Source organism: Nicotiana sylvestris, chromosome 6 (assembly GCF_000393655.2).
Source record: "Nicotiana sylvestris chromosome 6, ASM39365v2, whole genome shotgun sequence".
In the NCBI taxonomy this organism is placed as follows: Eukaryota; Viridiplantae; Streptophyta; class Magnoliopsida; order Solanales; family Solanaceae; genus Nicotiana; species Nicotiana sylvestris.
The window spans coordinates 97,228,263-97,240,220 of record NC_091062.1 but is presented as its reverse complement, the minus strand read 5'-3'; the positions used below and the strand labels follow the sequence as shown (position 1 = coordinate 97,240,220).

Here is an 11,958-nt window from a genome sequence, read left to right as displayed (position 1 = left end):
GATGATCCGAGTAGGGGCCAATCAAGTCGAGCGTCAATGACTATCACCGCCTCGCATGATCGGGAGATTGAGGCTATTATGGATTACCAAGCCAGGCGAAAAAAGGGCAAAAAGCCATCGCTATGTTCCTCGTCCATTGGAAGGGGCAATCACCGGAAGAGGCCACATGGGAACGATATGAAGACTTATGACAATTCAAAGATACGATCCGAGAGTTTATGCAGCAGTATTGCGCCGCGGTCGTCGCAATATTAGGCGGGGGAGAGTGTGATGACCCGCCACGTTATCATGACACATAGGCACCATTTGGCATATATTAATGTCATGTAGAAGCTTACATAAGAAGAATGCTAGCATTTGTGAGAAGATTCTAGAGAAGTATGGACATTTCTTTAGGAAGAACCTAGATCCTTATATGGATTTGCTAGGAAAGTCCTTAGAATCTTCTAGGCTTGTAGAGAATTCTAGAGAAAGCCCTTATCTTGTAAATATTAAGGACTTGTGTAATAATTATTATTTACACACTAGCCCCTAGGAGACTAGTATATAAAGGAGGCTATTCATTTGTAATTCACCAAGTAAATAATTCAAGTTCTCTCTAATACAAAGTTTCCTTTGACAATTCTCTTGTGTTCTTTCTAGCATTCCCTTAGCGATCTTGAGTGTAGTAAGACTGACTTGGCATAGCAAGAATGTGAGCAAATTGTGCAAGATCGTGAGCGAGCTATCAAGTGCCACACGTATATTTAGTTAATTACTAATGACGTGACATTTAACTTGAAAATACTCAAATAAACACAACGTTCATTTTTTTACAAGTGGTGGTGGTGCATGAATATTTCACAAAGAAATATTTCTGATTTTTTTTTTTATAGAAATAAAACGACATCTCACACTTAATTAGAAACACTTTAAAATGAACAGAAGATATGATAAAAATTGAATCTGAAGTCTGAAGCAATATATATGACCCAACAAAACGGACAATTAAAGAAGAAAAAAAATGGAGCACGTGTTGACGGGGTAACAATTTGCAACAATATACAACGATAATGAGGAAAATGACATTAGTGCAAAGTTCCGTAGTCAAATCAAATACATCCCTAGTAAGTAAGGTGGAAGAAAAGGAGTTGCGTGTTTGACCTTAATTTCTAAATTTTGATAGTCCACATTTGCCACACCGCTTTCCTTTCTGTCCAACAAAGAGTGTTGTTTCTTCTTTTAAATTATAACCATAACTTCTACTACTATTGTATTTTAAAATAAATAAAAAAACGCGTTACATCAAAACATAACAAATCTGATCGACAATTACGTATTTTGAGTGTCAATCTTTGCTTAACAGAGGACAATGAAGAGGGAATGAAATATGGTACCTGTCGTCATGAATTTCCTCACTCCATAACACCCCGTGTGATGTGAAGATGATGCATAGTCCTGGAGAGTCTTTGGTATAGTGATTTTAAAATAGTGCTAATGCATGGGATAGTATTCAATTTCTTTAAAAAATCAATGAATTGATTATTCACATAATTTCTTTTTATGATTTGAATACTCCAACTCATGTAGCTAATTATTTGGTGATGATTTAGATTACCTAGTGAAACATTTTCCGTTAAAGAGGAAAATGACTTCTTTTGTTTATGGAAAGAATGTATTTTTCTTGTAATTATCTTAATTTTAACTTTATATATAGAGACTAACATTAATTGTAAGTATACAAAATTTTCATCGAAAACACTCTTCAGTTTATAATATTATCAAATATAGTTTTCATTAAAATAACTTTTGTCGTATGAAATAAGTATGTTTTCCGGGGGCAAAATTGACAATATACAAGGAAAGCCTATAATAATACTATTTAAAACACGGGATGGACTTTGTGCCAAACTTTAACTTCCACTCTGGTCTGGCCCCCCAATACTTTTGACTTGCCAGTCTGCCAAGTTATCATATGCACATATAAATACCTCCCTTTTCCTCTTTCACAATCTCCGCAACAAAACTGAGAAAACAACAATTAACGAAAGAGATCGGGCCGCTGAAATATGTCTTGCACGGTCGCTATTTCAAACTCGCCGGTGTTCTCGCCGTCTAGAGTTCCAGTACCCGCTTCCTCTTCTCCGTCATCGCCGTTACGGATTCTTCGTCTTCAGAAGCCTTTACCAAGTTCCCTTATTAGAGCTTCGCCCGATTCTACTTCTCCTACGGTTTTGAAGAGGAAGAGACCGTCTAGGTTGGATGTTCCTGCTTTTTCTATGAGTTTCGGGAATATTCCGGCCACTCCAGCTGCAGTCGCAGATTTCATGGAGGCTGAGGGCGATGGATATTCTGTTTGCTGTAAAAGGGGAAGGAAAAGTGCAATGGAGGATCGTTACTCTGCAACAGTCAATCTTCACACAGATTCGAAACATGGCGTTTTTGGTATATTTGATGGACATGGAGGAGCAAAAGCAGCAGAGTATGCAGCCGAGAATTTGAACACGAACATCATGAACGAACTAGGAAATACAACAACAGATGATGAAATTAAAGAGGCGGTGAAAAACGGTTATTTGAAAACAGATTCTGAATTTCTAAACCAACAAGTTCGAGGTGGATCGTGCTGCGTAACTGCATTGATCCGAAATGGCAATTTAGTAATATCCAATGCCGGCGATTGTCGTGCTGTTGTGAGCAGAGGAGGGGTTGCTGAGGCATTGACTTCTGATCATCGGCCTTCACGAAAAGATGAGAAAGATAGAATTGAGGCTTCGGTAAGCAGCTTGACGAATTTAGTTACCTGTCATTACCTTTTAAATGACTAAATATTTTGCATAGAACTTAAAATCTTTGATTGACTTTGAATATTGGCTGATCTTTTTGTGCTTTGTGTTATGTAGGGTGGCTATGTAGATTGTTGTCGCGGCATTTGGAGAATTCAGGGATCTCTTGCTGTATCAAGAGGTATTGGAGATCAGTGTCTTAAACAATGGGTTACAGCAGAACCTGAGACTAGGATTCTTGGACTTAATCCTGAACTGGAGTTCTTAATCCTTGCATGTGATGGTTTATGGGATAAGATTAGCAATCAGGAAGCAGTAGATATTGTTCGGCCTTTGTGCACTACGCAGCAGTCATTGCCAGCCTGTAGAAAGCTAGTTGACCTCTCTGTTTCGCGAGGTTCTGTTGATGATATAAGTGTGATGATAGTTCAAATGGGGAGATTCTGTTGACGGAATTCCCCCACTAGGCTAGGAAGAAAACAAATCTTTCTTTACTGGCTCGGCTCTCACACGGTTGTTTTTACTTCTGATCTGATATGTACATCTTTTGATCTTGGCAATTTGCATTATATGTAAGAGTTTCTTGTCTTTCAATTCCGGTACATCATTTTTCACTTGCTTAACATATTCATTAGTTCCCCCCCCCCCCCCCAACCCCCAACCATGGTGTTTCAACATTCATTGTTTTTCAAATATGTTACTAGCTGAGTTATTTCAACAAAATTGACGATGCAGCCGATTTTAATGACTCATTACCTGCTTGTATATGATGTTCAACAGGTGCACCATTACATTACATTAAAGACCAAAGCAATAAGTTAAAACAAAAGTAAAAAAAAAAAAAAAAGGTTAATAATTGCAGAATTATTTTTGATCAAACAAGTGGTTATAGCGATTTGGTAGGTAAGTTGGGTCTTGTAGTGGAGTGAAGATGGCCAAATGCAGTCCACTATCAAACTTCAATTTTGGGAGTCCTAGTAGGTGAATTTGGACTTCCCTTTTTTGACAATACTAAATATTTACGCTGGATATCTAAGTAGTTAGATAAGGTCTTGAGGTAATTTGACATATTAAGTAATCATGATTCAACGATAAAAATATTTGTAAAAAGCACTGGTCATGTGAGTAGTTTCGTTAATTAATTTAGCCTAATCATTATCTCTTTTTTTGGCACTTTTTATGAAGTTAGATTCGTATATAAACGAAGAGACGACGAAAAAGGAGAAAGGGTAGCAAAGTTTATAAGTTATAACGGGTTGCCTAATTCGACTTTTTGTTTGTCCTTTAAGATGAAGCCTCATCCTATTTATTTAGAAAAAAATTACATTTTTTATTTGTCGGCCCAATATTACATTCAAATTGGTAAAAATTGCATTGGGCGCTTTATTTGGTCGCCCACATTTAACCTATACTCATTTTTTTTTAAACTTTTAACTTGTACCCACTTTTAAAAAAACTTCAACCCCCTTTCTCCTCCTCCTTTTCCCAGTGATCTCCATATCTCTCCGGAACTTAACATTAATGTAACAATGTCTCTTCTTCTGTGGCTTCACTCAATTCCTCAGAAGCCATCTTACTATACATAATTAAAATAATTAAAATCTTTATTTTCAATCTGCTTCTTCAGTGTTTGTCAAAAGAAAAGTCAATTGTGTTACCGGAATCCCAATTTAAAGTGTTGCAGCTCAAAAGAATCTAGCCTTCTTGACATTTATGGAGCTATAATATCCCCAACAGCTAAAATAGTACTACTTAATGCTATTTAAAGTCATCAGATCTCAAGCTCTCGCATGCAGAAAGATCATGTGGATGAAGGGTAGTTAATCAATGATTTTTCTGCAGTACTGGTCATGTATATATCCCTGCAAAAGGTATGGGTTCCTCCCCCAAAAATAGAAACTTCAGCAGTACATACTCAAGGGTTTTAAAAACTTTAGCTATAGAGCTGAAGTTCGCCAATTACAAACAAAAACTTCAGCTCTAGAGCTGAAGTTCGACAGTTACAAATAAAACTTCAGCTCTAGAGCTGAAGTTCGACAGTTACAAAACAAAAACTTCAGCTCTAGAGCTGAAGCTTACAAAAAAAAAACTTCAGCTCTAAGTTCGCCAGTTACAAACAAAAACTTCAGCTTTAGAGCTGAAGTTCGACAGTTACAAAACAAAAACTTCAGCTCTAAAGCTGAACTTCAGGCCCGGCTGCTAGAATGCTGAAGTTTTGCGTGATTGTCTTTGCTACTTCATCCCCGTATACTGAATTTATACGAAAAAATGGATACGCTTGCAATTTTTTTTACAAAACGGGCATAAGTTAAAACATGACACAAAAAACGGGTATAGATGCAAATGTCTCTTCAAATTAAGCCCATATTTTGGCTTCTAATCCGATTTGACTCAGCTTGTACAAAAGGTGAAAGAATCTCTTCATCCTTTAGCCCAATATTAAAAACTCAATTCCACCACATGTTATAGCTCACCTAAAAGAGAAGAAAATCTAATCTCTTGAACATGTCTACTGTAGTCGAGGAGCTTCTCCACAATAGTCAGTACATAAAGGTGGCTGGACAATATAAGATTAGAGTATCAAAATAGCAGACAAGATAAAACAAACTCTGGAAGGGTCCAAAGGACAACATAGTCTCATCCATTCTAAAGTTCGTTCCTACTTTTAAGGTGATTCATGTACTTCTAACAATGTTCGTATAACAAAGATCTAATATACATGATCTGAATCCAAAGATAATATGCTAGACCGTTAGAGATTTTGAGCTTGAAAGCCAAACTAGGATCTAAGATTTGAGATTATTTTTAAAATGATTATTTTTGGATTCGCTTGGAACATCATTGAGTGTTGTTCCAATTGACTGAAAACACTGAGAGGAGTTCAAAACTAAAATTTGAAGTGATTTGGAGCAGATTTGAGTTAGATTTGAGTTAAATTTTAGAAGAAGCTCAAGGAAGAAGAAGAAGAACTTGTAAAGCTCCATTGATAGGATTTATTCGCATAATAATGTATAATATTGTATAAAAGTATATATGGGTGTATAAACATCTCTTATACATTATTATATCAGGTTAATACATTATGTATAGGTATTTGGTAGATTTCTCATATCTATTCTTAGAGTTGAAATTGAGATGTAATGGTGGATAAAAGGTATTTTCTCTATAGACATATATAATCGTTATTTATACATATTTATACAATGTAGATACATTATTTAAACATTATAAATACAATTATATATATATATATATATATATATATATATATATATATATATATATATATATATATTTGTATTCATATAATTTTTTAAAAAATTAAAGTCATAAAATAATTTGGACTATATTTTAAATATATTAGTCCAAATAAATATTATGGGCTAATATAATTGGATCAATTATATAAGTCCAATATATATAGATTAAATAAATAAGTCGTAATTCATGCTAGCCCATTTAGTTGCGCTACAAATAATGAGCCCACTTCATTAAGCTCAAGATGTCATCTTCCTATTGGCCCAGTTTCGCGCCACGTGTCGAATGACGTGGCACGCCAAATCAAACAGAATGGCCAATAAGATCATGCCACGTGTCAAAATGACAAGGCATAGTAAGTCAAATTAAAAGGCCAATGAAACTGCGCAACATGTGCAAATGACATGTTCTGGCCAATCAAATGCAGTCTTGTCACGCTTCGATCTGATTGGTCGGAAAGAGTTCTCATCACAACCCTTTTCTTCCACAACTATAAATATGGGTCTTCATAACTTAGAAAAAGACACTAGAAGCTATAACAAGAAGCAAAAGAGAGAGAGCGTGGATCAAACACCGCAAATTTCTCTACAAGCTACAAGTTTCAAGTAATCAAGATCAAGTCCAAGAAATCAAGTTCAACCTCAAAAACGAAGAACAAATCAAGGTTCTGGGAGTACGAGTTCAAATCAAAATTTGTGCTAGTTGAATTCAAGATCATCTTTCGTGAAAACAAGCATAAATTCAAGATGAAACTCAAAATCCCTTGAATTTATATTAGAAAAGAAGAATCAGAGGATTAATAGAGATTGTACACTTATATTACTTGATCAAATACTATAGTTGTTGCAATATTTCGCGGTCTTGATTTTATTTTCTTGACGCAACTTTATTGTCTAGAAATTCTGGCACGCCCAGTGGGATAATCTCTACCTCTCATCTCAATTTTTCAATCACCAAAGTTCAAGAACATTGAAATGAATCCATAGAAAATCAACTCCAGATCAACTTCCACTAAGGTTGCTAATTCCAAGTTCTATGCTGATGTAGAAGGCATCCTCGATGTTACCTTTGGAAGCTTTGGGTCAGTTACAAGAAGCAAAGCAAGCTTTTTAGGAGAACAAACACTCCAAATATCATCTCCATCAACCCATATTTTCGGATCTTCATCCTTAAAAGGAGCAAGATCCTCCTCAAGCATGACCCAAAAAGGGAATGGCGTCGCCAAAAGGATAAAAAAGGTTCTTGCCCAACTTAGTTTATCTAAGTCCAAAAATATCTTTCATACAAGCCAATGATGATGACTTGAGTATTGGATCTACTCTAGTCTCCATTAATGTGACCTCTAAGGTCTATCCCAGTAATGATCCATATCATTCTTCATCCTCTACGGCGATCATGCAAGCAATGATTATTGAAGCTTCTGCCATAGAATAACAACTTGTAAATTTAACGAAAGCAGTTGAAGGCTTGTCAAAGCGCGTGCAAGATCAAGATGCTAAATTTTTCAAGTTAAAAAATAAGTTGGATAGCATAGTAGAAGGGAATCCACACAAACACCTTTAAATCTTCGAATGTCACAAGAGAAAGGAGACTCCTCCAAAAAGAAAGGAGCGACAACCAAGGAGATCCAAGTCTCCATTGAAGGTCTGATTTCCGTTGAGAAATCGAAGGACTTTATCATGGAGGCTATCAAAGATAAGCCTGAGTCGTCGTTCAAATTATCTCTCACATATGTAAAGTCGTATACTCAACGAAGTGATAACTTGAAGATGTTGGTTATCAGCCTCCTAAGTTGCAACAATTTGACGACAAGGAAAATTCGAAATAACCTGTAGCGCACTTTGTTAAGACTTGCAACAATGCTGGAATATATGGTGATTATCTTGTCAAATATTTTGTTCGATCTCTCAAAAGTAACGCATTCGATTGGCATACAAATCTTGAGTCTGATACTATCGATAGTTGGAAGTAGGTGGAGCAAGAGTTTCTCAATCGTTTCTATAGCACAAGACGCATTGTAAGCTAGATCGAACTTACAAATGCTCATCAACAAAAGAATGAGACAACTATTGACTTCATCAACTGCTAGAGGAGCTTAAGCCTCAACTGTAAATATCGCCTTAACGAAACTTCTGGGCATTCAAGGCATGCATTGGGATATTCACTATATCTTACAAGGCATAAGCAAAAAATATTTGAAGAACTAGCAAGTCGTGCTCATGATATGGAACTAAGTATGGCAACAAGTGGAGACCAGGGGCTACCTGTCTTTAAGCCTTATGACGAAGAAGAAGAAGAAGAAGAAGAAGAAGAAGAAGAAGAAGAAGAAGAAGAAGAAGAAGAAGAAGAAGAAGAAAAAAAGAAGAAGGACAAAGAGGTGAAGATGGGGGAAAGTTTTCATACAAGAATGAAATCGAAGAGTCTATGCATGTCACTATGCTCCTCAATGTACGAGTGTAAACTGTAAGTTATAATGTTCCTCAATGCACGAGCCTAAACTGCAAGTTATAATTTTTCCTGGTACATGAGCACATATTGTATGTCACAAAGATCCCCAAATTTGAACTAAATCTTCAAGACACAAAGCTCTTCAAATTCAGAAAAGTCTTCAAGTTGTAAAACTCTTCAAATTTAAGTAAAGTGTTCAAGTCGCAAAGCTCTTCAATCGAGCAAAGACTCAAGTCGAAAGCTCTTCAAAGTCGAGCAAACACTTCAAGTCGCAAAGATCTTCAAGTTCGAGCCGAACTTCAAGTTGCAAAGCTCCTCAATATTGAGCAAGTCTTCAAGTTGCAAAGCTCTTTAAAATGAGCAAGTACTCAAGTTGCGAAGCAATTCTAAATGTAAGTTAAATCTTCAAATTAATACGCTCCTAGACACACGACCCTAAGTTGCATGTCATGAAGCTCTTACAATTTGAGCTAAATCTTCAATTACTAAGCTCCTAGATGCACGAACCTAAACTGCATGTCATGAAGCTCTTCAAATTTGACCAAAACCTTCTAGTTGCAAAACTCCTCAAAAAATGAGCTTAAATTCCAAGTCGCTACGCTCCTTGATGCAAGAGCATAAAATGCATGTTACTCCTGGCCTACAAGAGTATAAATTGTGTACAGTCCAAAAAAATTCGGTAGGTTGAAAACCTCGAATGAGGCATCCCAGGCAAAAGTTAGACAAAAACGTTTCACTATCCTAAACTATGATATGACTTGACCCTCTTCACCCATGTACGTAGGCAGCTTAGAATTTCATTATAAGTTCATCCACATGAGTTCAAAGTATACATATTGCGCTAATAATTGTTCTAATTAAGTATGATGGATTATAATCTGCTCAATCAACACTTGAAATTGGGTTGAAATATCTTTTTTTGTTAAACTTTAGATCTCATATGATTCAAAGGGGGAAGCCTCCATGGTAATTCGGTATCTTCAATGGGATGATTATAGTCTTTTAGGAGGCTATCAAGTATTTACATTTAATTTTGGGCATCCGCCAAATCTTCAAGTCCGTATCTTCAAATTTGTCAGTTTTCCAGTTGAAGTCTGCAACATCCGCCAAATCTTCAAAGTTCGCTAATTGTTCAAGTCGAAGTCGTTAAGTCAAACACGCCGTCGAGTTGAAGCTTTCTAATTTTCCAGTCTTAAGGTAGACATGTTAGTCCCTTATCACCTTAAGTTGGCCTTTTTGCGGATTGTCCTTAAAAAGAACTATAATTTTTCAATCTTAAGGTGGACATGTTAGTCCCTTGGCACCTTAAGTTGGCCTCTTCGTGGGCTTTCCCTTAAAAGGGCATGTAATTTTCACATCTTAAGGTGGACATTCAAGTCCCTTTGTACCTTAAGCCCGTCTTGTTGCAGGTTGGTCCTTATATATGCTATTTGTCCTTATATATGTTGCCATTTATTTGTCCTTTTATATGCGATATGAACCTTTGCGCCTTAAGATTGTGCCTGTGATTTTCGGGCGGGGATAAGTATCCATCCCTTCACACCCTAGGATCACCTTCTTCATATATGAATCATCCCTTTGAACAAAAATATAACCTTGAGTTGGTCTACAAAAAAAGGTACAAACAAAAGGCAGAAGAAGAAAAAATTACCTTTCAAAGATACATTTGAACGGGCATTGAGATGTTTCCATTTAATGCTCAATAAACATGAGCATATGGGATTTATATAGGTGTGTAAAGGACGACTTGTGAGCAGTAACTACCGATATAGGATCAATTGTTAATGCGGCTCATAATTTTTTTTTAACTCCTACATGGAATCGTATTTGCAGTCTCTAACTTGAAATCAAATTGACTTCTTCAAAATAATTATTTTGTCAATATCAAAGTCTTGCGGGGGAGACAAGAGTAAGTAGTATCCTAAACTATTACAATTCCATTGACATGCCACGCAACATGACTTGTGCGATTTTCCGAGCTCAAGTAATAAATATATCTAGTCTCAAAGTTTGCAAAGGATAACAAAATTTTTGCCCAATTTTGTTGGAAAAGAAAGTGTATTGGAGAATAAAAACTTCAAGTGGAAATCCAACAACTTATGGTATTTTGATAATCCATATGAGTCATTCAGAAGGAATAAATCACTTTGACTTTGGACTTGGTTTCAATATACCATATTACTTCTTGTGCTTCATCATGATCATATATAAAATGTTTCTCGGCGTCATAACTACATAAAATTTCCAAAAAGGAAAATTTAAAGTTTGAAGTTTGGTAGCTTAATCGGTTTGACAAAAAAACTACAGTTGGCTCGCGCTCGGATATATTACTTCAAGCCTTCTCTCTAATATTCATAAGTTTATATTTTGACAAGTCTTAAACTAAGGGACGTTTGTAGGCATATGGATTTTATGAAAACTAAATTTCTAAAATAATTTGGACTATATTTTAAATATATTAGTCCAAATAAATATTATGAGTTAATATAATTGGATCAATTATATAAGTTCAATATATTTAGATTAAATAAATAAGTCTTAACCTATTTAGTTGGGTTGCAGATGATAAGCTCGCTTCATTAAGCCCAAGATGCCATCTTTCTAGAGGCCCAGTTTGGTGCCACGTGTCAAATAACGTGGCATGTCAAGTCAAACGGAAGAGACAATAAGATCATTCCACGTGTCAAAATGACAAGGCATACCAAGTCAAATTAATAGGAATGTGACATGTTCTGGGCAATCAAATGTGGCCTTGTCACGCTTCGATCTGATTGGTCGAAAAGAGTTTGTTTTCATCATAACTCTTATCTTTCACAACCATAAATAGGGGTCTTCATAACTCAAAAAAGATACCAGAAGCCATAACAAGAAACAAGAGAGATCTTGTGGATCAAAAGCCGAAAATTTCTCTACAAGCTTCAAGTTTCAAGTAATCAATGTAACGACCCGACCGGTCATTTTGAGTTCTAGAGCATCGTTCGGAGGTTTGAGGTCTTAAGTAGCTTTGCTTCATGTTTTTTGACTTGTATGGTGGTCGAAATTGAATTTCAGGAAGTTTAGAGTGATTTTGGAAGGAAAATTCTAAATTCCGAAGCTTTAAGTTGGAAGAGTTGACTAAGGTTTGAATTTTGAGTAAACGACATCGAAAATGGGATTTGAAGGTTCTAATAGGTTCGTATGATAATTTCGTACTTGGGCATATGTTCGGGTTGAGTATCGGCTGGTTCGGGAGCATTTCGACGTCTATTATGGAAGGTTGGCATTTTGGATGTTTAAGAATTTCTTAAGTTTGATTTGAAATAAATTTTGGTGTTATCGATGTCCGTTTGAAGTTTCGAGTCTTGGAATAGGTTCGTATCGTGAATGTGACTTGCACGCAAAATTTGGCGTCATTCTCGGATATTTAAGCATAATTCGGACCCATTCGGTGAAGTGTGAAAGTTGGAAAATTGAAAGAAAGTTTTTGGTCGTCGATTCGTAATTTTGA

The 11,958-nt window shown here is 36.0% G+C and overlaps 1 protein-coding gene across 1 annotated transcript; it reads left to right on the top strand.

Moving 5' to 3' along the window:
• The first annotated feature begins 1,984 nt into the window (after positions 1–1,984).
• On the top strand, positions 1,985–3,359 carry LOC104223495 (probable protein phosphatase 2C 25). Its single transcript, XM_009774947.2, has 2 exons — positions 1,985–2,756; positions 2,883–3,359. Exons 1-2 carry the CDS (start codon positions 2,049–2,051, stop codon positions 3,213–3,215), a joined length of 1,041 nt encoding a protein of 346 aa, XP_009773249.1. The 5' UTR covers positions 1,985–2,048; the 3' UTR covers positions 3,216–3,359.
• Positions 3,360–11,958: the final 8,599 nt, after the last annotated feature.

Excerpts from the sequence above, each read along its gene's own strand:
- LOC104223495 (XM_009774947.2), top strand. The coding sequence starts at position 2,049 with ATGTCTTGCACGGTCGCTATTTCAAACTCGCCGGTGTTCTCGCCGTCT. Across the intron at positions 2,757-2,882 it reads AAGATAGAATTGAGGCTTCG|GGTGGCTATGTAGATTGTTG; the intron begins GTAAGCAGCTTG and ends TGTGTTATGTAG.